At 41.0% G+C, this 27,537-nt stretch overlaps 1 protein-coding gene and 1 long non-coding RNA gene across 2 annotated transcripts; one reads left to right on the top strand and one right to left on the bottom strand.

The window, feature by feature from the left end:
- On the top strand, positions 1 to 22,668 carry FAM76A (family with sequence similarity 76 member A). Its single transcript, XM_037057143.1, has 9 exons — positions 1 to 242; positions 1,377 to 1,441; positions 3,736 to 3,790; positions 4,511 to 4,663; positions 10,467 to 10,624; positions 15,248 to 15,334; positions 16,863 to 16,998; positions 19,542 to 19,643; positions 20,363 to 22,668. Exons 1-9 carry the CDS (start codon positions 162 to 164, stop codon positions 20,447 to 20,449), a joined length of 924 nt encoding a protein of 307 aa, XP_036913038.1. The 5' UTR covers positions 1 to 161; the 3' UTR covers positions 20,450 to 22,668.
- Positions 11,009 to 27,516, bottom strand: LOC118994533 (uncharacterized). Its single transcript, XR_005068070.1, has 3 exons — positions 27,418 to 27,516; positions 15,654 to 15,764; positions 11,009 to 11,086 (listed from the first exon to the last, which is right to left on the bottom strand). It is a non-coding gene; the product is annotated as an uncharacterized LOC118994533 (long non-coding RNA).
- Between the last annotated feature and the right edge of the window lie 21 nt (positions 27,517 to 27,537).

Raw genomic sequence — 27,537 nt, forward strand, 5'->3', positions numbered from 1 at the left:
CCCTGGTCCAGCCGCACCCGCCCGCCCTCCCGCCTGCCGCAGCCCGCAACCTGCCGCCGCCTCTGCCGCCGGCGTCGCCGCCTCTGCCAGGTTGTACTTCAGACTGTCAGATAAAGCGGCGGGCTGAACCGGCGGGGCGGCGAGCACGGCCCGGGCCGGACATGGCGGCGCTCTACGCGTGCACCAAGTGCCATCAGCGCTTCCCCTTCGAGGCGCTGTCTCAGGGGCAGCAGCTGTGCAAGGTGCGCGGGCTGGGGCGGCGGCCGGGAACTGGGACGCTGGAGGCGCGGCCCGGAGCCCGACGTTCTGCGGGGACGCCCGACTGGGTCCCCTGGGCAGGGCGTGGCAGGCCTGCCTAGCTGAGGAGCCGCACCCGCCCCGCAGGGAAGTGGCGGGGCAAGTGGGGGAGTCCGGGACTTGGTCCAGGCCCCCTTGGCTGGCTTGTCCGGCTGCTTAGCAACCGCGAGGGATTGTTCTCGGACCCTGTGAAGTCGGGGGGAGGGAACAGCGGGACCCCTGTATGGCTCCAACCAGCCCCCCTGGAGATCATTTTTCTTGGGCTAGCTGGCTTCCCCGCCGCTGGGGCATGTCTGGTTGCAGACTGAGGGATCCCTTGCCCCTCCTGGGACTGAGCTCCAGAGTTGGATGCTGCCTGAGAGGAGCGTCTCGAACTCAGTCGCCTCACTGACACTTTTCAGACAGTGTCAGAGTCGGAGGTGGAGAGGCTTATTAGAAAAGGCGCACAGTCAAGCGCACGAAGCAAAAGGATAATTTTTCAACATCCAGTTGGTGACCTTCGGTCCCCATCCTAACCAGCTGTTGGTCAGTTTTTACCCCTGAAGATCCAAGTTCTCTTTTTCGTTTAAGTTGCTTTATCCGGCTTTGTCGATTTAAGTGCGTAGAAGAGCTGTGTGAGGTGACAGTTAAAAGTTACCAAGTCGGCCTTAAAAGTTAAATTACAGTATGTATAATATGTATATATAGTTAAAGGAAGTTATGTATATGTATAAAAAAGCAATAATAATTTTAACCCAGCAATTTCATTTCATAAGTGAACCTGCTCAAAAATCACACAGTGGCAGAGGCAGAACTGGGTTAGAATTCAGGACTTTGGACTTCCATCCCCGTCTAAAGCCAATTCACACATATCTTTGTTTTACAATAAGTGACTACAGAGTAATTTCATATAAATTCTGATTTATCTCCTACATCAATTCAAGGCAGTGGTGCCAATGCCTTAGAGGAAAAAAATAAGGCCCCAAAATTGACTAAAGAGGTTCAAGCAACAGTGGCCAATAGTACCCAGATCTACTGAGTACTGAAGACCATTTCCATTTCTGACTGCCTTTTAAAATAATATCCCCCTTTTATTTCAGGAATGTCGGATTGCACACCCTGTTGTGAAGTGCACCTACTGTAGGACTGAGTACCAGCAGGAGAGGTACAGTTTTTGTCCTCCATGAAAAATGTTAATAGGCTTTTTCCTTTTAAAATCTATAATCAATGGCATTTCTATGTACAAACCTGCAGTCAATTGCATTTTCTACAGATTCTGCAGTTTTTTATTTTAACACATTGATGGGTGTAAAACACGTTTCCTAGTTATGCATTGATGGCTTAAATATTTTAAGTTAACTTTTCTTCAGATCCTTGATCAATTTATATTGTGGTTATGATCTGCATGGCACTCAGCAACGAGAGTAACACACGAGCTTCACGTGGCAGGCTGTTTATATACAGAGTTTGAAGAATTTATAAGCCAGAAGATACTTTTGGAAATGTGACAATCCTAATAGAGGGCTTGTTAGCCTTAACCATATTTGAAACTCATTTGCCTTTACACTAGCCTTGTGTGAATCTTATTTTAAAGAGTATGGAAAACACTTAGGGGTGAGTGAACATACATCTTTGGGGGGTGGCTTTTGATGCAGTTCCACTTTTGTGGAACTGCACCTGTAAGTGGTAGTGCCTTAAGCATGGTGGGGTCTATTTAGTAGCTCACACATGGAAACACACCTATGGAATATACCTAGAAACTATGCTTTTTAGCTTTTATATTTAGGTTTAGGATCGATCCATCTTTAATTTTTGTGCGCGGGGTGGGATACAAAGTTAGATCCTTAATTCACACCATACATACAAATAATTCAAGATGGATCATGGAAACATGTTTTTCATGTTTTTCATGTTTTTTAAGTTGTTAAAAACATTTGTATGTATTGATATATATCCCACCCCTTCATTAATAAATCTAAGTGTACACCAAAATGTTCGGTATCACAGAATCACTGATGCTAATCCTCTTTCTAGAGCCCTCTCAAGGCACCTCACCTCTTGTACTGGCTTTTTAAAGTGGCAAAAAGCTGCCCTGGAAAATATGTTGTTTGGGCATCCCACTTTATAAGGTTTCTCTTTTGTCTGTTTAAACTTTATGTTCACTTTCATAGGAATTGTGTGGTAAAATAATCGTAACATTGTGAATAGGCTGGATTTTTTGTATGATTTTATTTTTATCTCCAGAATATTGCTTAAACTGTTCTTGCATGTCAGGCGCTTGTGGGTGCCTCCCCTTGGGAAGGGTTAGGCTTTAGTCGAAGATGACACTTTTCCCCACAGCTCTTTGTCAGTTCAGGTGTTTAGGTGATATGACTTCTGGCCAAAGACATTTTTATTTCTGTCACTCCTTGGTTCTTAGGGGAACTGGAAATATTGACAAAATATTTGGTCATAACATCTATATCCCCACATCTGGGATTTTTATATTCTTTTACATACAGAGGTGAGCATAGATGGAAAAAGGTCAATGTGGATTCAACCTCTGAGTTCATATTCCGAACACACATATTTAACCTTAACCTCAAATCCTCAGCTGTTCATTCGAACTGAGGAGAATTCATTTATTTTCTGCTAGTTTAGTTCAAGCTAACATAATATTCTTTTCAGGGTTCTCTCCATATCTGATCATTTCACGTAGTGATACTTGGGTATGTCATAATCAGAAATAACTCACTATTTTTTTAAAATTTATTCTTAAGAGTTTATTTTTTAAAAGATTTTATTTATTTATTTTTAGAGAGAGGGAGAAAGGGAGAGGAACGTCAGTGTGAGAAACATCAATTGGTTGCCTCTTGTACACACCTTGACCAGGGACTGAACCTGCAACCCAGACATGTATACTACTGACCAGGAATCAAATTGGCAACCTTTTCCTTTGCGGAATGATGCCCAGCTAACTGAGCCACACCATCTAGGGCAGAAATAACTCCCTATTTTAAACCAAAGCCTTATTTTATATGAGCTAATAACATTAATAACTACAAAATAATTAAAAGAGCCCTGACTGGTGTGGCTCAGTGGATTGAGCGGCCGGCCCGTGAACCAAAGGGCCACCGATTTCATTCCCAGTCAGGGCACATGCCTGGGTTTTGGGCCAGGTCCCTGGTTGGGGCCGTGGTGAGAGGTAACCACACATTGATGTTTCTCTCCCTCTCTTTCTCATTCCCTTCCCCTCTCTAAATATAAATAAATGAAATCTTTAAAAAATAATAATAATTAAAAGAGCTATTGGTCACATAGTCAAACTTCAGTTAACCAAGTGTCCAGGCTGTATTTCACCTTGGCACTTAGACATGACCCTATTCTTTGGGTTTAAGGAGGAATCAGTGTTCAGGTGTTCCAAGTAAAACAACTTTTTTCTTATAGAAGCCTTGTGTCTATCTCTCTCTTCCTTTGCAGTAAAACCAGTACAATATGCAAGAAATGTGCTCAGAATGTGCAGTTGTATGGAACGGTAAGTAGCTTTCTCTCTACCTAACAGTGAGTTGCTCAGGTCTCTTGGCACTTTACCTTCTGTGGACTGTTAATGTAATTACCATATTTTTATTAGAATAACTAGTAATGTGTAAATGCTTTATCATAAAAATTCAAACTCAGCTAACTCTCAGTTTTGAGGAGTTCTGTGTTTGTAGTCACTGTGTCAGGACTGTGATTATGATTTTCCTGAGAGGGTTCAGTAACTAGTGTGGAGAGAGGAGGGGACAGATGGGTCCTATGACTTGACCTCTTCGTTTGGTAGCAGTTGACGGTTCATTTTGATGATTGATTTTTTTTCTCTCTGTTAGGGTTCAGGATATATGTCATTATAGGCATTTCTCCCAACATGCTTCTATAATGATGATGGCAAAGAGGCCTTTTCCAGAAATTTCAATCATTTGCTGGTTTCTCCAAAGAGCTGGTTCTATTTAATTTCTCATAGGAGTCCCAGCACCTACACTAATGGGTTTTTGTTATTTGTTCACTTATTTATTTTGCAATCAATAGCCCTCTGCATAAAAACACTTTACATAGTATTAGGAATTTTCCTTTCACCTGATCGGTCATTGTGAAAGGAGATTTGTAGAGTTGGGAATACATTTTTACCATGACTAATGGACTATGTAATAGGAATCATTGCTGTGAAAAAGGAATTGGTGTTTTTTAATATACTTACGTGACCTTTTTTCTCTTTAAGCCTAAACCGTGTCAGTACTGCAATATAATTGCAGCATTTATTGGCAACAAATGCCAGCGCTGCACAAATTCAGAGAAGAAGTATGGACCACCGTATTCTTGTGAACAGTGCAAGCAGCAGTGTGCATTTGACAGGAAAGATGACAGAAAGAAGGTAAATTTCTGTGCTTTTCCTGATTTTTTTTTTCTTCCAGAGAAATTAAGGTGGGCCAATTGTGTCAAAAAGACGTGTCACACCCTGGCAGGGTGGCTAGTTGGTTGGAGTGTTGTCCTGATGCACCAACATTTCGAATTTGATCCCCGGTCACAGTACATAGAGGAAGCACCAGTGAGTGCATTGAGAAGTAGAATAACAAGCCAGTGTTTCTCTCTCTCTCAAATTAATGAAGTAAAAAAAAAACACCATGTAACAGAGATGATGTATTATATAATTGTATACCTGAGACCTATATAATTTTATTAAACAATGTCATCCCAATAAATTAAAAAAAAAAAAGACATAGCCCTGGCTGGTATAGCTCAGTGGATTGACTGTGGGCCTGCAAACCAAAGGGTCGCTGGTTTGACTCCCAGTCAGGGCACATGCCTGGGTTGCAGGCCAGGTTCCTAGTAGGGGGTGTATAAGAGGCAAGCACACATTGATGTTTCTCTCCCTCTCTTTCTCCTTTCCTTTCCTTTCCTTTCCCTCTCTCTAAAAATACATAAAACCTTTTTAAAAAAAGACCCATAACAGAGAAGGTTTCCTCACTTCTACTTCTGTTATTGACCTTGAAGAAGATATTCTGCCTTTGTTTTCTTCATTATCAAATGTGGACCATTATATCTAACATCTCATGGGTTAGTATTTCATGAGAATGTGAATTATAGTGATCAGTATCCCACATAAGTGAAGTGGGGATTGGCAGAATTCTACAGAACTCTGTAAAGGGGAGATTGTGACTCAACCAAGAGAGTTGTACTACCCACCAGTTTTATTGTCTGGCTTTTTAAATGTTTCTGTTGAAGTTAAAGATCACAAGAAGGTGACGTGGAGGGGAGCTCTAGGTGAAATGATGGTACCCTGGTGGAATCAAAATGGTTCAGATTTTTGTCTGGTTAAAGCCATCCAGTGAGTTCCAGTTGCACTGAGAATAAAACCCAAACTCTTTTCATGGCCTATGAAGCCCGTACCTGACTCTCAGTCTCATTTGCCATCACCCTTTTCACCTCTTTCCTTGTTCCAGCCACACTGGCCATCTTTCAGTCCTTCCAATGTGCCAGTCTCGTTTCCACCTTTGCACTGGCTGTCCTTTTGTCCAGTACTTCCTCCTTGAGAGTGTCTTAAGTGGTTTTTCATGTTATGTCTCAGCTCAAGATACCACCTCCTTACTTTTGCCTTTTCCTAACTCCCTCAATCCTCTTTATCATAATACCCTGTTGTACTGTTTTCATAGCTTGTAACATTATGAGAAATTACCTTTTTTTTTTAGATTTTACTTAGTTATTTTTAGAGAGAGGGGAAAGGAGGGAAAAAGAAAAGGAGAGAAACATCAGTGTGAGAGAAGCATCAATTGGTTGCCTCTTGCATGCGCCCCAACCAGGGACTGAGCCTGCAAACTAAGCATGTGCCTTGACTGGGAATCAAACCAGTGACTTTTTGCCCAACTGACTGAGCCACACTGGTTGGGTTTAGATAGAGTTTAGATTGATAAGAGTCATACTTTATTGAAAACTATCTCTTTTCCTTTTTAGTTATCTTATCTGACATGGCCAAAATATTAGTCTGAAATGTACCGCCCAGCTTATTATTATTTATTGATAAAAAAGATGGTTCTCATTTTCTATTTTTTTTAAGATTTTAAATTTATTTTTTAGACAGCAGGGAGGGAAGGAGAAAGAGGGAGAGAAACATCAATGTGTGGTTGCCTCTCACTCACCCACTACTGGGGACCTGAGCCACAATCTAGGCATGTGCCCTGACTGGGAATTAAACAGGCGACCTTGTAGTTTGCAATCCGGCTCTTAATCCAACAGAGCTACACCAGCCAGGGCTCATTTTCTATTTCTTAAAAAGTGACTAAATGGGCCCTGGCTGGTGTAGCTCAGTGGATTGAGTGCGGGCCTGCGAATCAGACGATCGCGGTTTGATTCCCAGTCAGGGCACATGCCTGGGTTGCAGGCCAGTTTCTGGCAGGGGCCAGTTCCCTGCAGGGGATGCACGAGAAGCAACCATACATTGATGTTTCTTTCCTCTCTCCTTCCCTTCCCCTCTAAAAAGATAAATAAATAAAATATTTTTTAAAAAGTGACTAAATGGATTTTTATTTTTTTAATTGAGGTATATTTGATGTACAACATTAGACTAGTTTCAGATATATAACATAAGATTTGAAATTTGTATGTATTGCAAAATAATCACAATAAGTCTAGTTAACATTCATCACCATACATAGTTACCTGATTTTTTTTCCTGTGATGAGAACTTTTAAGATCTACTTTCTGCCCTGACTGGTGTGGCTCAGGTGCTTTTTAGAGATGCTTAGGCTCTCAAGAACTGACTCTTGCTAACCAAATTCATTAATTTTCAATGGGACCAGAATACTCCTGCCTGCCAACCAGGCCACCTCTTCCCTGAATCAAGATCCTGGAGAGGAGCTCCCCCTCCCCTGCCCTCCCTCACACGCCGGGGCCTCCGCCCAGGCGCATTGCCTTGACCTCTCTCCCCTGAGCTCTAGGAGCTCCTTCTTTTGCCCCTGTAACTTGTTTCCTGAGCCCATTTCTTCTATAGCCCACATCTTCTACCTTTGTGACTTTCTAAATAAAGTTTCTCTTATGAAAAAAAACGATACTGAAGAAGCTGTATTAGTAATCAGGGAGTAGCATATAATAATAGTTGAAGCACAAACCTCGAATTTCCTCAGACCTCGGGTAGCTGAATGATCTGGGTAAGTTACTTTTGTTATGCATTAATTTAACCATTTTTCTAGTGAGAATAACAGTAGCTAGTTCACAAAGACATAGGGAGACTTAATTGAGATAGATATATAAAACACTTAATTTTGAGCCTAAAACTCAGTTAATGGGATTGACATCATTATTACTGACATTGTTATTATTTCAATTATACTAGAATTCATTAAGTTTCTACTTCCTTAGTTATAATCCTACCCTAGCATATGGATATTTTTAGGCATCCTGAATCACATGTTTGTAAACTTAAGGAGAGCTAAGCTTAGAGACTGAGCATGGGTGATCTGGATTCAGAATTCGAGAATTGAGATCTTAGTTCTGTCATTTATTTGCTGTGTACCTTTGGGCAAGTTATTCCATCATTGCCTCAGTTTCCTTGTCTACAAGTGAGGCTAATCAGACCCAATCATTGTTAGGAAAGTTGAATGTCATGTGGAAAGCCCTCAGAGAGGAATCTGGTACATGATAAGTACTTGATAGGTGTTATCTATGATGCTTTCTTTATGATACTTTAATTCCCAGAGGGTAACTTTATATTATTTTAAATGCATTTTCTAAAGATTTTATTTATTTTTAGAGAGAGTGAAAGGGAGAGAGAAAGAGAGGTAGAGAAACATGCATGTGTGAGAGAAACATTGATGGGTTGCCTCTTACACGCTCCCAAATGGTGACTCGGTCTACAACCCAGACATGTGCCCTGACTAGGAATCAACTTTTTGGTTCAAAGGCCAGTGCTCAATCCTCTGAGCCACACCAGCCAGGGCTAATTTTATATTTTAAAGGAGAGATCTAAAATCAAGTGCCCTATGGTTTGATGTGCTATTTTTGTTTTCAGCGCTGTCTCTTTTAGCGGAGTTACCTTATTTTCAAACCTTCTTTAGTGAAAGCTAGTAACAAAGCAAGCTCTTTCAGAGTGTTTGAAAATCAGGCCTTCTGGCCATATCCCATAACATGAAATGAACCATATTGAAGTTTGGTTTCAAAATTCATTTATATGTTCATTAACAAATAATGAAATGCTTGTTATGTATCAGACACTGTTGTAGGTATTAGAACTACATTAGTGCACTGAACAGAAGACTTCAGTCTCACAGAGCTTATATTCATGTGTGTGAGAGGGAGGTGGGGGAGAACACACAAGGAAAGGAATTAACACAAATTTTAGATATGAATGCTATAAAGAAACAGTATATAGAGGAGAGTGACTAGGGAGGCCAGTTTAGATTGGGCACTCAGGAGGACCTCCAAGAAGGTGACATTGGAGCTGGAACTGGAATGATGAGAACATAGCCATGGTATTTCTGGAAGGCAAAGATTCCAGGAAGAGGAACCACCTATGAGAAGTCCTTGAGGCAAAAATGAGCTTGGTTTATGGGAAGAACAGAAGGTAGAGTAAACCTGGGGAACAGAAAGGGAATGAGATTATAGGGGCAGATAGGGGCTAGTTTAAGTCAACATGGGCTTAAGAAGGTAAGAAGTTTGGATTTTATACTAGATAGCATGAGAAACCGTCAGATTAAAGAGAGGGGCAATGTAATCTGATTTACATTTTAAGAAGCCTTTATCAGCTGGGTGAAAATGGTTTATAGAGGCTAAGAGTGGGATCAGGGAGCTCCTTTGGGTGGCTCCTGCCTTGTGAGCAAGGAGAAAGGCTTTACTTGGGCGGAGTGGGATAGAATCAGACTGCTGTGCTTGCTAGTGATTGGAAGGTGGGGTGCAAACTGGATTTTGCTAACAAGATAAAAATACTTTAGATAAATGATGGCAGGGCCTACCCTTGTTCAAGATGGTGCACAAGATCTAATTTCAGAACAAGACATGAAAATTAAAATTCCATAAAATATCATCACACTCCCTTCCCACCCTGTGTCATTCCAGCCAGCTCTGTGGCCCTGTCACCTGCACCAGGCTGCCCCACAAACAGGTTTACAGTTGGTGCTGCGCAGAGGTTCCTCAGCTTAAGAGGATTTGGGAAGCCCTGTTCCGCTTTCCTAGCCCTGCTTCCTGCTCCCTGCTCCCTGGTGCAGCTCTGCTTCTGCCCAAAGGGACTAACTTTTGTAATTCAGAGTGTCATGGTAGGCTACCTTCAGGGACCCGGGTCCTGGAAACTACTTGCTCATTGGTCTTTTTCTGGGGACGTTCTGTCTGAGAAAAGATATCCAGCATACCATTTTGTGAGCCATTTATAAGGTATTAAAACTTATGTATAAATTTTGTATTTCATTAAAAATTTTTTTTTTTTGCCTGGCTAGTGTGGCTCAGTGGATTGCGTGCCAGCCTGCAATCAAAGGGTCATTGGATAGATTCCCAGTCAGGGCACCTGCCTGGGTTGCAGGCCGGGTCCCCAGTAGGGGGTGAGTGAGAGGCAACCACACATTGATGTTTCTCTTCTTCTCTCCCTCCCTTCCCCTCTCTCTAAAGATAAATAAAATCTCTTAAAAAATTTTTGTTACTGATTTTTGGAGAGAGAGGAAGGGAAATAAACATTGATTTATTGTTCCACCCCTTGATACACCCATTGGTTGATTCCTGTGTGTTTCCTGACTGGGTATGGAACCCCCAACCCTGGTGCATCAAATATTTCATCTTCTATCTTCTCTTCTCTCTGCTGAATTTTCCTTAATGAGCACAATGGAGATATTTGTGTCTCTTGAAATCCTTGTGGAAACTTTGCTTTGTTCTGGGTTTGTTAAGTTGAAGAAAAAACAAACAAAAAGATACATTAAATTAGTAACTCATATTTATTAAACAAGATTTATGTGCCTGGCACCATGCTTTACCTACATTATGTCCCTAAATTCAACAACCCTTTGAAATAGGTACTATTATCCCCTATTTTACTGATGAAGAAATTGAACCCGAGAGAGCTCAAGTGACTTGCCTAAGTTTACACAGCTTGTAAGTGGCAGAGCTGGGACTTAGTCCAGAGGTTCTTGCTGCCTATAGTCACGTTCTGTAGTACCCCAGTACTTTGTTCCATCTTCTTTATCTCTCTCTTTGTCTTCCAGGTAGATGGGAAGTTGCTCTGCTGGCTCTGCACACTTTCATACAAACGGGTCCTTCAGAAGACCAAAGAGCAGAGGAAGCATCTGAGCAGCTCTTCTCGTGCCAGCCACCAGGAGAAGGAGCAGTACAGTCGGCTGAGCAGCGGTAGCCATTATAACAGGTAAACCTAGATGTGTAAGATAGGACTAGAGGTGCCGGTAGGTCCAATGTAATACTCACACAATCAGCCATGGAAGATACCATTTTGCAGAAATTTTCCTATTTATTCTGTCTAGTCACTAGCCTATAGGAGGAATCTCCTTTGTCATATTTTACAATTCACGTATTTTCCAAGAGCCAGAGACACTTCCATAAGGTGTCAGAATTTTGTGACTTGGTTTGTATCATGTCTGAAAAGTTGGTAGTACTTACTACTAACATTCTCCTCACCCTGAGGGTGGGTTATCTCCCTGGAAGATTGGACATTTCATTTTCTGAGGGATGAGGGTTTTTTATGTGTATCTGGCAGGAGGTTGATAGATGGTCTAGGTTTTTCCTGGTAGTGTTGTTAAGAATTCTGGCTCTGGATTGAATCCTAGCTTTTCCAGGTTCTCTGCATGAGATCTTGGGCAAGCTTTTTCATCTGTAAAATGAGAGAAATAATAGTATTACCTCATGTAGTTGTTTACAGTTCATGAATAGTGATTAGTTTTATAACTGATGTGTAGGAATACGTTTGAGTTCCTCTTGGTTATTATTACTATTATGATTTTGTTTATTCATATAGCAAACATTAAGTACCCCCAGGGACTTTGCTAGGAATGCAGAGATGAATCAAAGAATCATACTGCTCACCAAGAGTATGCAGTCTGGTAGGGAAGACAGACCTGAAATCAAATCATTGCAGTATAATTCTATGGAAGCATGGAAACAAATTCCACAGTAGAAACATCAAGATACAGGCATGAGAGGCAGTCATAATTAACTGCCTTAGGAAGTCAGACAAGGAAGGCTTAGAGAAGAGCTGGTGTTGGAGCTGCACCTTAGGCTGAGTCGGGATCATCCGGTGAGGGACGGACAGAGGCAAACTAGGCTGAGGGAATAGCATTTGCAAAGACAAGGAGGACACGAGATCACATGGAACTCTGGGGAGTTGCAAACCCTCTTATGTTACTGGAGCTTATGGTTGGGAGCTAGGAAATGGGAGAAAGGGATTCTGTAGATCTGGTAAGGAGCATGAACTTGATCATGGGGTTAATAAAAAAAATAACCCTCATTATTGTGGAGAATACGCTGGAAGAAAAAGAGCCTGGGGGCTAGTTAAGAAGCTTTCTTTTGTAAAGTCCAGGTAAGAGATGTTAATACAAGAGCCTCCCTGAGGCAGTGGCACCTGAAGATCAAAGAGGCAGATTCAGGAAGATGCTTCAGAGGGAGAAGGAACAGACAGATGGACAGGAGCTGGATGGGTGAAGGATTATTCTCAGGTGTCTTACTTGGACACCTATAGCTAGACCCTTAACTTACAGAGAATATAGGAAGGGGAGAAGAGAAGTTGAAAAGTTGAGTTTGGAGCATTAAAAAAAATTACTAAGTGGGAGCCGAGTCTAGAACTCAGAAAAGAGGTTTAGGTGTGAGCCATTGGTTATACTTAAGTGGGAATAGAGATTACTTAAAAATGTAGATTCCTGGGGCCCTACCTCAGAGTTTAACTTAGTAGAATCTAGGATAGAGTCCAGGAATCTGTATTGTTTTGTAAATATCCCAGATGATTCTGATGTAGTTGAGCAGAGGAATACTGTTGCCAGCCACTGTGATGGGTGGTTGTTGGTGTAACTCAGGCTGAGAACAGAACTCTGGAGGCATTCAAGAAGGATGCTGCTTCCAGAATTTTCTCCTTCATTTTAATCTTGGCTAATGTAATTATGATGTGCCTCTGTGTGTTCCTCTTTGGGTCCACCTTCTTTGGGACTCTCTGGGCTTCCTGGACTTCCTCGAAGTCTATTTCCTTTGCCAGATTGGGGAAGTTCTCCTTTATTATTTGTTCAGATAAGTTTTCCACTTGTTGCTCCTTCTCTTCCCCTTCTATAATTTGGATATTGGAACATTTAAAGATGTTCTGGAGGTTCCTAAGATTCTCCTCATTTTTTTGAATTCTTGTTTCTTCATTCTTTTCTGTTTGGTTGTTTTTTTCTTCCTTCTGGTCTACTCCATTGATTTGAGTCCCAGTTTTCTTCCCATCACTATTGGTTCCCTGTGCATTTTCCTTCATTTCACTTAGTGTAGCCTTCATTTTTGCATCTAATTTGCAACTAAAATCAACCAGTTCTGTGAGCATCCTGGTCACCAGTGTTTTTGAACTGTACATCTGATAAGGTGGCTATCTATTGGTTGCTTAAAAGTATTGGCTCTGGGGCTTTGATTTGTTTTTTCATTTGAGCTATAATTCTCTGGTCTGGTTGCACATGAAGGGCAGAGCCTTAGTTGTTCACCAGAGCGGGTCAACCCAGTCACTGGGTTGTGATGCTGTATGTGGGGGTGGGGTCAGAGAGGGGCAGTGGCACTTGTTCTGCACTCTCTCAGATTTCAGTCCCTTACACCACTTCCCCCAAGTAAGCTGGGTCCTTCTGGTGCTGCTTCCCTTGTGTGTGGGCTTGTGTACATTCTAGGACCCTGTGGGTCTATTCAACAAACTCTCCTTTGAGGCCAGGAGTCTCTCCCTGTGCCTCAACCCCCACAAGTGTTTTCGATCAGTGCTTTGAAGCATTATTTCTCTGCGCTGGGGCCCTGGGTTGTGTGGTCTGTCTCGCTCCCCAGTTTCTCCTGGTGATTTATCTGCAAGCGAATGTGGGACCACCTGGTCTGCCAGCCACCTTGCCTTGCGCACCCTGCCCCACTTTACAATCACCGCCTGGCTGGGGTTGCCTGTTGCCACCCCATGCCCGGGTCTGCCTGCTGGCGACTAGCGTGCCCAGGGTGCCACTGCTTCTTTTTGCCGCCACCCCTCTCTGCCCAGCTGCTCAACTCTGCCCCCTACTGGTCTGGATGAATGTGTCTATTAATTCCATACAGTTCAATTTTCTGTCAGTTCTGGTTGTTACTTTGTTTCTAAATTGTTGTTGTCCTCATTTTGGTTGTCCGAGGAGGCACAGTGTGTCTACCTACACCTCTATCTTGGCTGGAAGTCTGACATTTTTCTAAAGAAGACATACAAATGGCCAGTAGATACTTGAAAAGGTGCTGAATATCACTAATTTTTCAGGGAAGTGCAAATCCAAACCACATGTCCTCATACCTGTTAGGATGGTTATTATAAAAAATATAAGGGATAAGCAAATGTTGGCCTGGTTGAAGAGAAGAGGGGACTCATACACTGTTAGTGGAAATGTAAATCGGTACAACCATTGTGGAAGAAAGTATGGTGGTTCCTCAAAAAATTAAAAGCGTACCCACCATATGATCCACCGAGCACTTCTGTGTGCGTATCCAAAGGAATGAGGTCAGTATCTCAGAGAGATACTTGCACTTCCACGTTCATTGCAGCATTATACACAATAGCCAAGATGTGCAAACAACTTAAATGTTCTTTGAGAGACGAAAGGATAAAGAAAATGTGGTATAGCACTATGGAATATTATTCAGCCACAGAAGGAAGGAAATTCTGCCATTTGTGGTAGCGTGGATGATCCTGGAGGGCATCGTGCTAAGGGAAAAGAGAGAAAGACAAATACTATGTGGTTTCACTTTTATGTGGAATCTTTTAAAAAACCAGTTTCATTGAAACAGAAGAGAATGGTGTTTGCTAGGGCCTGGAGCAGGTCAAAAGTACAAACTTTCAGTTGTAAGAAGAGTTAAGTTCTGAGGATCTAATGTATGGAAGAGTGACTATAATCGATATGATTTTGTGTGCTTGAAAGTTGTGGGGCGTAGACCTTAAGCATTTTCTCCATTAAAAGAAAAGTTAACTAGTGAGATTATGGATGTGTTGATTATCTTGATTTTGGTAATCATTCCATAACGTATATGTATTTCAAAACATAGTGTACACTTTACATGTATATGTTTATATTTGTCAATTATTTCTCAATAAAGTTAAAACAAAGTTGGGACATAAAAGGATGGCATGGTCAGTGGTATCAAATATTGAAAAGATGTCAAGTAGGAAAGGGTCTGAAGCATCCTTTGAGCTTAGCCATTGGACATCCATTAAGGTGAATGGGCTGCAGACCAGTTTTAGAGGATGAACTTACTAGGGCTAACACTGACTTTAGCATTGTCATGGGGTCCAGATACCAGTAGGTTCACAGAGACACAGTGAAGGAAAACCAGGCTAGGAGTTCAAATATGTCAACGTGGTGTCTAGTCCCAGCTTTACTCTTAACTAGCTGTATATCCCTGGGTAGGTCAGTTAATATTAATGAGCCTCAGTTTCTGCAAAGTAGAAATAATCTCTTGTATATGCCTCACAGGTTTATAAAGTGCATGTGAAACATTGAATGTAAAAGTACTTTTTAAACTGTAAGATACATTATACTTCTTATTGAAGTTTTGTTGACTGTTTCATAGTTGTTAAAAAGTCAGGTGTAGTATGTAATTAAGTCTGAGAATTTGGGAGGCCCGTAGAAACAAGCCACCATGCATCCAGGACCTACAAAATCAACGTCTTGGTGGATTTTAATAATCGAGAATAAATAGCTCTTGCATAGAAGAACTATAATATTTCATTGGTTCCATTTGGCACTTTTATTGTGATGTTTTATTAATCTTTGATTTCTAATGTGTGTCTCTCTATTTTTGCCATTAAAAGCCAGAAAACGCTTTCTACGTCTTCAATTCAAAATGAAATCCCAAAGAAAAAATCCAAGTTTGAGTCAATCACAACCAATGGAGACAGGTGAGCCAACTGGAGGGTGTGTGCACACTTCCGTTTGAAATGCGTACACAGTTCTTGAAACAGGAATATGTGTCACGGTGTGCCTTAGCGATAGTGTGTGGTTCTCAGTCGGAGAGTCACTATGCTCGCCACTTGATACTTACTTAGAAACTGGCAGTACTGATATTTGTTTACAAATTGAATCTTGTCATTAAAAGACAGGGACCTATAACTGGATTTATTAGCAGTCAAAATCTGCAATCCACAAATAACTGCACCAAACTAATTCTAAGAAGTCAACAGTGGGATCTTTTTCATTATGACCTGTGCTCATTATGACCTGTGCCTGTGGCCTCCTCCAGGCAGGCCATGAGTCAGGCTCGAGAGGCAGAGCAGAGACAGTTGGAGTTAGGCCCGGTTCTGTCTGAGGGATGATCTGCGCTTCCTTGGCCTGCAGAAAGACAGCACAATGCAGATGCTAGATCAGGAGACGATGAGATGCATTTAAATTTTTTGTTTCCTTTTAAGCCTGTCTAAATGCGTATTTTTATTCCTTTCATCTCTCCTCAACGGTGCTTCTTCTTATGAGTTGTATTGTCCTAATACCCAAATTGTCCCATCCATGTTGATACAGTGGATTGCTTCCTAGCAGAGTTGTGGGCCCAACCATTTTTTACTTTCCCCAGCATCCTGAAGTGAGGCCACCTGACACAAGTTCCCTAAAATTTTTGGAATCATTTCCATTCTGAAGATCCCTCCCAATCAGTTCTCTCTTCCAGCCAGTGGTAGTTTTGGGAGCAGCCTGGCATATAGGCTTAAATAAACACGCACATAGGCTTGTTTATATGCAAGTTATCCTTGTAAAAACTAGCATCATTGATTTTAAATTTCTTGAATTGAACCTTCTAACATGCTTAACTTAGATATTTGGGTCACATGGGGGAAGGAACCATAAAGTCCATCTTTATGGTCAGCCTTACTGTTCTCTGAACAACTAACTAATCTGGTCAATCTGAGGAAAGTAGGTATGGCACAGATTGTCCGAGCAGCTCTGCCAGGTCCTTGACCCTGCAAAAACTACTTCAAAGAGTGAACCATTCTGAATGCCCTGCTTTGTAAAGGTCTAAGCCAAGACCCACAGCCTTTAGAGTCATCATTTCTGTCTGGTGCTCACTTCTGACCCTGACTGTGTTTGAAGACCTGGAAAAAATTCACTCGTATCCTTTCGTTTAACCAACCAGTTCTTTCTTTTATTTTTTAAAAGATTTTATTTATTTATTTTTAGAGAAAGGGGAAGGGAAGGACAGAGAGAAGGACAGAAACATCGATGTGTGGTTGCCTCTGGCATGCCCCCAGCTGGGGATCTGGCCTGCAACGCAGGCATGTGCCCTGGCAGGAATTGAACCGGCGACCCTTTGGTTTGCAGGCCAGCACTCAATCCACTAAGCCATGCTAGCGAGGGTTCAAATAAACTCATAAAAATTCAGGAGAAAAAAGTTTATTCATCCAAGTTCTGATTTTTTTTTTTGGTCTCCATTTTTTCACTCAGCTTTTCCCCAGACCTGGCTCTGGATTCACCAGGCACTGACCACTTTGTCATTATTGCCCAACTGAAGGAAGAAGTGGCCACTCTGAAGAAGATGCTGCATCAAAAGGATCAAATGATCTTAGAGAAAGAGAAGAAGGTATGGCTTAGTTAATGCGTCTCAGGTCAGAATGATGCCAGGGTAAGCTATGTGGAATAGGGCACGGTGCTAACTCTATTTAACCGGTATTTGTTGGGTACTTATCATTGATACTTGAGAGAGAGCCAGTGGCAAGGCTGGGGTATTCTGGGGAGAGGCTTGCTGTCTAAGAGGATGTGTGGCATGGTATTACTGTAATGAATCCACCTCAGCCCAGTGGGTTTAGAAAGTTGATTTTCCCCGTGTTTGGAGGGAGCTTACACTTCTCAGGGAGAATTTGTGTTAACCAAGTTTACAGAGATGTTGTATAAAACTCCAGTGTTCCCTCTTAACTCACAGTGGGGCACATAACCGAGTACTGTTTTTTTCAGCATGAGCTTCCTTAGAAGGTTGTAATCGAAAAGTGTAGAATGAGCATGGTGTTAGGGTAGAAGGAGGTAGTTATGTAATTGGAATTTTTAATGCTCTCAGGCTAAGAGAACCTGATGCCTCTATCATGTCTGTGGGACAGTAAAACTCAAAATATGTGGGCCAGGTCTCCCTTCTCCCCGGACAGTGTTCAGGTAGGCCTTCCTTTGTGGCTTTTGTGTCACTTTGCTTCTATTCTGACAGTTGCCCCCCGGAGTGACTCACTCTTTAAACATGTTATTATCTTCAATAAAATCTTACTGTTCTAAGTAATCCCCCCTCTTTAAGGTGACTTTGTATATCCTTGTTCTGATTCATATCTGGTATTTCTTTTTTTCTTTTTTAAAGATTTTATTTATTTATTTTTAGAGAGAGGGGAAGGGAAGGAGAAAAAGAGGGAGAGAAACATTGATGTGTGAGACAGCAATAGGTTGCCTCTGGCAACCCACGGATCTGCCCTGACCGGGAATCGAACTGGTAGCCTTTCAGTTCACAGGCTGGCGCTCAATCCACTGAGCCACACCAGCCAGAGCTCATGTCTGGTATTTCTTATTTTCACATTCTTAGAGAGTATCTCATTTTTGCCTTAATACATATATTAATAATGATAATAATGATAGCTAATTTCTGATGGATGCTTACTTTGGGCCTAACTCTATTCTGAGTGCTTTATGTGTATTAGCTCATCTTCATAATAGTTCCTTTGAGATAGGAATTATTATCATTATTTTATAGATAGAGAGTGCATCCAATATTTTTTCTTCTTAGGATTCCTGTCCCTACAACTAGCTATTTTTCCCTTGAGCCTGTATGTTGCCTTGAACCAGGTTTAGAATGCTGTTATTCATTCCAGTGGCTAACAAAGACATTTATGACATAAAACCTTCAGGTGCAGTCTTTCTATCTAATTTCCACCTCATTTTATAGAAGAGGAAATAGACCTAAAGAAAGTAAATAACATGTCCAATCCACACAATGCCTAACAAAGGAATAAACTCAAATCTATCCTACTGTACCATTCTTTCTACTGTTCTTCTACTGTTCTCTGCTTTCTTCTTCCAGTGAGGTGGAGATTCATGGAAAGAGACCAATAATCTGATGGAGTGGGGGGGGGCTTGGTGGAGAGAGGCAAAGGGGGGAAAATTGGGACAATTGTACTAGCATAAAAAAATACAATTTAAGTAAAGAGACCAGTATTCTTTCCACTTTACTACATGACTATCATATGAAAGTGGACCCAAGTATATTTTCTTCATGGACTAGATCAGAATGGCACATAAAAGGATTTTTGCAAAATAGAGACCAAACACTTGTTTGTACTGCATTGCAAAGTTAAGGTTTTAAAAGGAGCAAAAACAAATGGTAGATTTTTCCCTATAACTTTCAGGATCAAGGTCACACTTCTAGGCTCTTTCCTGTCCTGCCTGTCTCTACTGTCATCTACTGCCATTCCCCATGCTCATTAGTCATTAGAACAAGCTCTTGGTTATCTTGCTTGGGTGCCCTTGTCCTTCCTTCGTGTTTCCGTCGCTGCCTGTACCTCAAAACTCAGCTCACACATTTCTCAAAGTGTCTCTTCTTTTGCTCCTTGAATAGCATAGTTACCACAAGGCCCGGGGTTTGAATTCCAGCTCTGCCACTTGCTAACATGTATGATCTTGGCCGTGTTACTTAACCCTTTCTAAGCCTTGGTTTTTCCATGTGTAAAATGGGAAGAATAATATTACCCCCCACAGGAGTATCATAATACTGAATGAAGTGATTAATCAGTTTGCTTGGAACAGGGTGAAAATTCAGTAAATGGAAGCAGCTCTTATTCTCATGGCTCCTCTGGAACCATCAGTCAAAGTGCATTATAATCATTGATTTATTTGGAGGTGGGTATTTAGAGATATACATAAAATCTTTAAAACCTGCTAGTGGCTAAGTGTCAGAAATACTACTTCAGGATCCTGTGCACCTTTCAGGAAATCTTTAGAAGAAATAGGATATGGAATTCCCTGGCTTTGATTTAGGTATGGATCTTCAGGAGAGCCCTGGACTTAATTCATTTGGGGGACCACTTAGCTCTCTGGTACCAAAACATTTTTCATTGTACAGACATTTCTTCAGGTTACTCTGCTTTTTTCCCTCAGATCACAGAGCTGAAGGCTGATTTTCAGTACCAAGAATCTCAGATGAGAGCCAAAATGAACCAAATGGAGAAAACCCACAAAGAAGTCACAGAACAATTGCAGGTGATGACTGCTTACTTTATGTGGTAACTCATGTATTTAGCTGATTATATTTTAAGTGGTCGTTTTATCTCCAAGTATTGACAAATCGCTTTAATCCACCTTTTGCATGTCTTTTATTATTTCACTCTTAGATGTGTTCTGATCTTTCCCCCTCAAAAACAATGGAATTAATAAAAGGGTTCTTTGATTTTTGGATAAACCAGATGTGATTCCAGTTGTGTGAATCATAAATTCTATGTATCCACACGTTAGGGGACTCCATGGTTTTTGATGGGTAAAGCCTCCTTCCTAGCAGTGGGTCCCAGGAGACAAGTATACGGATTAACCTCCAGCAAATACTACCTTCTCTCCCCTGAACCTAGAAGGCTTTCTTTTGTTTTCTCCAAAATTTGTTCGTCTCTACCCTGGTGGGACAGCCCAGTTGGTTAGAGTGCCATGCCGATATGCCAAGGTTGTGGGTTCAGTCTTTGGTCGGGGCACATACAAGAATCAACCAATGAATGCATAAATAAGTGGAACAACAAATCAGTCTCTCTCTCTCTCTCTCTCCCCCTTCCTCTCTCTTTTTCTCTCTAAAAAATCAAATAAAATTTAAAAAAACTTTAAAAATGAAAAAAAAATTTTTGTTCATCTCTTCCTGATCCTCTACATCTGCCCTAGCATCTGCATGAAAAACATACTCTACCCTGTTGAAACATCCTTGTGCTGATTTTTTTTAGGCCAAAAACAGAGAGCTCCTGAAGCAAGCAGCTGCCTTGTCCAAGAGCAAGAAGTCGGAGAAATCAGGAGCTATAACCTCTCCGTGAGAGACCACAGGAGCAGTAACAGTAGAAACAGCAAATGGATTTCTGGGTTAGGGTTGGAGACTTGGGAACCGCAAACTTTCTTAAGAAATCTCTATTTTATTACTGTTATCCTTCGTGTGATTGCAGTGGACTGGATGGAAACACCTGGTTTGTGCTGTGTTGTGACTGCATGCTTGAGTGTTTGCGATTTCCAGCTCTTTTTATCTTACTCTTTCACACTCCTAATCCTCTCTCTCTCTTCCCCCTTCCCTACCTTCTCTCAGAACTACTAGCTCTCGCTCTCGCTCTCTCGCTCTCTCGCTCTCGGAACCGCTCTTTCCTCCTCCTTTTTTTGTGGTGGTTACTGCTCAGTGTTACGTGCAGAATGATGTTTTGTCCATCGTTGCATCCTGCCACACCCATGAGCAAATAGTTTGGCATTAATTTTATATCACTGCCACTGTCTGAACTTTGGAAAACTGCCACCTTAAGACTTGGTACAATGGAAGAGGCTTTCTCTCTCCAATAAACCTTTTGCTTCAGGGTATACTCTTGGGTTTTTTTCCAGGTATATTATGTATGAACTTTGTACTATGTATAGCCAGAGTTTTATTTATTTTTTAAAAAAAGAAACTTTCTTGATAAAGGAATAATGGTAGTCTAGCTTGTTCTTCTTGTAAAAGTGATGCCTCTTAAAAAAAAAAGTTCTACTCTAGCTTTTAGTAACAGAATCAAATCTTTTCTTTCTTGTTACCTTGGAGTCTTAACAACTGATTGTTAAGGTGAAATTATTCAATGCATAAAAGTGTGGAGTTAAGTGCCTTTTGGAGGATGTCTTGGAAGAGCATTTGAGAAATTCTTAGGGAGGTAGCAGCGGTTTGAACAGCCTGTCTTTGTAAGTAAAGGCAGGAAGAAAGGTTGTCCAGGTTGTACTGGACACTTCCCTCTCACCCCCCTTTCTGATTGTTTCATGTGACAGCTTTTGAAGTCTCACACTGCCACGTCTTTTAAAAAAAACAAAACAACAAAACCCTTACTTGTTTATATCAGTTGTCATACTTGGCCATTGTGAGAGAACTTTTTTTTACATGAGCAGAGTCAAAATGGGATAATATTTGAACGACAACGCATTTTCCAGGTCAGTACAAGCTACTCAAGTATGGACTCGGAGTCTGACTGAAAGAAATGGTATCGCTGTACCTTCTCCCCACTCCTCCTCCCCCACCCCAGCCTGTACACTCCCTTTGAACAGAAATGCATTGGAAACAGGTGCTTCTCAGAAGCAGCTTGCTTTACCCATAATTGTTTATGGCCTGTTTTCCCTTCTTGACCTGATAAGCAGGCACATGGATTTACTTTCCTAGGAGAGGGGATAAGTCTGCATTTCTAGTCATGCTCTCAAATCCTCTACGTGATGTTTGTGAAAGAAATTAGAGATGTTTAGTGTGCCATGAAACAGTAAAATCAACTACCTTGGAGTCAGTCATTCATGTGAGGGGGTGCTTGAGTTAGAGGCAGTCATGAGGGCAGATTACCTTTGTACCTCATCTCCCCAAACTGCAGCAGTAAGTTTAACTTGCTAGGCATTTCCTAGAAGCAAACACCAGTGCTGACAGCGTACTCACAGGTGGAACCATGCACGGAATGGAGCGGAGCCCTGGAAGTGGGTGGCTTCCTTCTGATAAGAGAAACAACAGGCTGTGTTGTTTCTGTATCATTCTCACAGGGGATGTTGTAATTTTTCCTTTCGGGCAAGGGAGAAGGCAGTGCTAAATAGTTTTATAACTTTTTGAATGAGAAACTTTTAGGTAAAGACAAACTGTCAGATACTATTTTTCAGATGCATATACGTTGACTGTGGGGAAAAGATTGTGAAAAAAGTCATTTTTTTTGTTTTTTTTTAAAGACTTTTGAGAAATTCTGTTACATGAAGTGACTATAAAAACATATTTAGTTTTATACTAAATCTTTTTTTAAGGTTTTGGCACTTAATATAAAGCAAATTCACACATTTTCTAACTTTCCACAAGTTCTCAAAAGGGAAAGAAGAAACCTCAGTCTTGCAATTTTGGTTTTTAAAAATCATGACAATGTTTTACCATAAAATTGAGTAGCTAACTTTTGGTAATACCTTTTGTTTATTTGTATGTTTGTAATAACAGACATTTTAAAACATAGGAATGTTTTGGTTTGTACAGACTTTGACAAATGTGTGTTAATAAAACTTCATATTGACTCAAGTATAATTTTAGGTGTTTTTTTTTCATTTACTTCCTGTTGGTTCACCAATAAATCCTATTGGACCCTTCAACTTAGAAAACAAGTCAGTTTGTCTTGCTTGAGGACTTCAGAAATTAAAACCCTAATTATGCTAATAGTTATGGATTTTCATGTCCATCAGAGAATAAGCTCATTCTCTTTCTTCTGTGATTTTACTTATCCATTGTAAGTACTTGCTTCATTATAAGCACTGTGCTAGGCAATGAAGATACAGCAGTGAGGAAAATCAAAAGTTACTGCCCTCATGGGGCTTCCATTTCACTGAATATTGGATACTGTAAGAATGGTTTTATAGTCATCATGATTGTTTAAAATTATATATATAGGATACATTTTTTAAAAGATTTTACTTATTTATCTTTAGAGGGGAAGGGAAGGAGAGAGGGAGAGAAATATCAATGTATGGTTGCCTCTCGTGCGTCCCCTGCCGGGAACTGGGAACTGGCCTGCAACCCAGGCATGTGCCCTGACCGGGAATCGAACCGCGATTGTGTGGTTCACAGGCTCGTGCTCAATTCACTGAGCCACACCAGCCAGGGCAGGATAAATTTTTAAAAAATATATTTTTACTTATTTTTAGGGAGGGAGAAAGAAAGGGAGAGAAACATCAATCTGTGAGGGAAGCATCAGTCATTTGCCTTTGCAAGTCCTCAACTGGGTATCTGGCCTGCAACCCAGGCATGTGTCCTGACCAGCAATCAAACCAACAACCTTTTGGTTTGCGGGCTGGTGCTCAATCCAATGAACCACACCAGCCAGGGCAGGATGAATTTTAATAAGGTGCGAGTGAGAGGTTTTTGAGATGCCATCTCAAGGTGAGGAATGTATTAGTTTTAAACCTTGGTGCTAATAGTTTAATAACGGGTATTATCACTGTCACATCTTGGTCATACTATTTTATAGACTCAGTGACAACTTATTTTCTCTAAATAATTGAAGATAGTTTTATTTTGTAGGTGCTATGGTCTGAATGTTTATGTTCTCCAAAAAATTCATATGTTGAAATCCTAATCCCCAAACATGATAGTATTAGGAGGTGGGGCCTTTGGGAGGTGCTTAGGCTCTGCCCTCATGAATGGAACTAGTGCTGTAGGAAGGAGCCTCCACAGAGCTTTCTACGCACTTTCCGGCACATGAGGACACAGCTGGAAGGTGGTTGCTGTGAACTAGAATGAGGGCCCTTATTATAAGACAATACATGCTGGCACCTTGGTCTTAGACTTTCCAGCCTCCAGAACTGGGAGAAATTTCTGTTGTTTATAAGCCCCCCAGTTTGTGATATTTTGTTAAAGCAGCCAAACAAAGTAAGACAGTGGGCTAGATTTATGACCACCTTTATTGTGTGAATTATCTTTATGCATTTTTTCAGTCTTACACATTTAGTAATAAAAAATGCCAAACCACTTATATATGCAACATCATAAACCTCAAAAACATCATGTTAGTCCTGGCTGGTGTGGCTCAGTGGATTGAACGCCAGCCTGCAAACCTAAAGGTTACTGGTTCGATTCCCAGTTAGGGCACGTATCTGGGTTGTGGGCCAGGTCCCCAGTTGATACATGAGAGGCAACCACACATTGATGTTTCTCTGCCTCCCTTTCTCCCTCCTTTACACCCTCTGTCTAAAATAAATTTAAAAATCTTTAAAAAATGTTAATTGAAACAAGCCAAACACTGAAGAATACATAAAATATGATTTCATCACTATGAAGTCCAAAAACTGGCCAAACTAATGTGTAGTGATAAAAATCAGATAATGATTTCTGTGGATAAGTGGATTAGAAAGGAGCATACCTCAAGGAAACTTTCTGGAGTGATGGTAAAAATGTTCTGTATCTTGGTTTGGATGGTGGTAACATGGGTATATATATACAAGTGTCAAGATTTGTTGAACAATATCTGTGCATTCTATTGTATGTCAGTTATAACAATAAGTTAATATAGAAAAGCACTTAATCCTAAAAATGCTACTATGAACATTCCTATACTTGGTTTGGGAACTCATATGTGTGCATATCTTTTGAGTATATAGTTAGGAGTAGAATTGCTGGGTCATAGAATGTGTATAAAACACAGCTCTGATACTTAATAGCTGTATGACTTTGGGCAAGTACCCAGAACCGCTAGAGAACATGATTTCATCTGTTACCAAGGAGCTAATCTCATCTTGATGGGTGGCTACTGGGAAAACTTTTTGTCAGTTAACAAAAGGACAAAAGCTGAGAAACCTTACTCTCTAAAATTACAGATTTTAGAAAAGTTGCTAACTGAAATATCAGTAAGAATGGAATATTCCAATCTTGCTTGGAGGATCTGAGTTACTTTGACAGAGAGCAGTAGCCTCAATTTCCAACCCAGGTGCAAAGCTTCAGATAAAGGGTTTCCAGATACAATATTCCACATTTATCTTCACCTGTAGTTTCCAAGGAAACAGGACCTCCAGTCCTTTTATCATCTCGGGCCTGATGAGAATCCCGTTACAAATAGCCTGGAGTGCTTTGAGGCTATATCAAAACACCATTTCTTCGAAATTTTACCTACACTCCATCTTTTCCCCAATCCTTTAATAAGTATCTCTACTTGTGCTCGGTGTGATGCTCCACGAGTCCTCTCGTGTGCAGTCTGCCTTACAGCCTTTAGTTAATAAAGCAAAGTTTGTCAGACCACAGGTGGGCTTTACCATGTGGACTTTATGTTGGAGATTACGGATAAATGTAAAATTTGTTCACATTGGTTCGGTAGGCATTTAAGAAATGGTAGTGATTTTTTATTATTCATGTATAAATTTGAGAAATGTTCATTTGACATCTAGTATTTGCAAGGCAAAAACATTGTTATGAAGGGATAGGACAAGATAGCACAGGATACAGATGGATAATCATTATTTCCTTTAAATGAAAAAACCACCACTGTATCTTCAGTTGCTAAGAGAAAAATACCTTTGCTGAGTTTCACTTTACAGAGACAAATGTAAATGAAAACATTCTCAAGACTATTTTACAGTTTTAAGACTTTTTACAGTTAAAAAGTACAATTTACATTATTTGCTATGACATAAAACAATGGATTCTAAGAAATGGGTGAGAGCCCCCAAATGTTACCTGTTCCTTTCTATAGAGAAAGAAATGCTCTTATAAATGCTCCAGCAAAAAAAAAAAAAAAAAAAACAGAGATAGCCCTGGCTGGTGTAGCTCAGTGGATTGAGTGCGGGTCTGCAAATCAAAGGATCGAGGTTCGATTCCCAGTCAGGGCACACGCCTGGGTTGCAGGCCAGTTCCCAGCAGTGGACGCATGAGAGGCAACCATACATTGATATTCCTCTCCCTCTCTCCCCATCTAAAGATAAATAAAATATTTTAAAAAAGAAAAAATAGAGACAGACTAGCTTACAAAAACTATTCATTCACCCACTGGGGGTCTGTCATCGCAGGCCACCCCACCCCCCCGGCCCCGCCCCATACAGGCAGGCAGCTTCCTCTCTGCCATTCCCCAGAGATGGCAAGGCCAGGCTAGGGTGGGTTGGGGCGGAGAACACAGGAAGCAAACACTGCCAATTCCCCTTCGCTTCTCCCTATCTTGATCTCCCAAACCAAAATCCTGCCCTTGTCTTTCCATTTACCATAAGCTCACAAAGTGCAGTCCTCGGGAACATCGAGGACATACACTCCAAATGACTTAAGAAAATGATTTAAAATCATCTGAGGGTATAGTTCTCTAAGAAATCTTGGTTTGGGATATAAATAAAGATGCCAATTGCCAGGGATTTTAGATGAAGAATGAATTTGGGGATATGCAAATGCATTTAGGAAAGTAGCAAGATGACAATGGAGTTAGTTTAGCATTTGGGTTTTGCAGTCAAATCTCATGAAAGCAAATTAACTTGTGGTCTTCATTTTCTCAATTGTAAAGGAAAAATAATAATGCTTACTTTGTTCAGTTTTTTACCTCATTTAAAAAATCGATAGCCAGGCTATAGTATTTGTGAAAAACAAATACTATATGATCTCACCTTTAACAGGAATCTAATCAACAAAACAAACAAACAAGCAAAATACAACCAAACACACTAAAACTGAGAACAGGACGACAGTGACCAGAGGGGAGGGGAGAGAATTTAATGGGAAAAGGGGAAGGGTTTATGGGAACAAGTATCAAGGACACACGGACAATAACAAGGTGGGGGAGTGGAAACGGGGAAGGAGGTGGGGAGGGCTGGGTGGGGGTGGGCTGGAATGGGGGTAAAAGGCAGAAAACTGTACCTGAACGACATTAAAATAAAAATAATTTAAAAAATCGATTGTTTACTACCCATCCTAAAGGTAAAAGTTACAACTTGGTCCCTTGATGTGAAAGAGCCTGTGAACAACTGAATTGCAGTGACAATTCACACAGTACGTACTCGATAAATCATTGTTTTTATTTTTATTATTATGGTATCGTTTTGATTAGAAAAGGGGTGGGAGGAGAAATAAAAGTGGCCTGTAAACCATAAAAGTACTCCACAAACACTAACAAAGCCAGAGGGTGGAAGTAGAGAGAGAGGAATTTCAGGAGTTTGGTTAAAGATATGAGTTACAACATTGTCGAATACTCCCATATTTGAGCCTGAATTCTCAGAACAGAACCTGTCAGGGCTGAGATCACCTGGCTAATCGAAAATTCCTGCCTTCTGTCACCGTGCCCTGGCGAGAAACAGTACCGCCAATCACCTCAACTCGTCCAGTCCCAGCTCCAACATTGTAACGCCACCACTCTGACGCGCATTCTCCCAGCCCTGTGCATCCAGTCTCTTAGCTACAGTTCCCGGCACTAGTTCAAGCTGCGCAGGC

This window comes from Sturnira hondurensis, unplaced genomic scaffold (assembly GCF_014824575.4).
Source record: "Sturnira hondurensis isolate 20B ecotype Veracruz unplaced genomic scaffold, ASM1482457v3 Scaffold0009516, whole genome shotgun sequence".
In the NCBI taxonomy this organism is placed as follows: Eukaryota; Metazoa; Chordata; class Mammalia; order Chiroptera; family Phyllostomidae; genus Sturnira; species Sturnira hondurensis.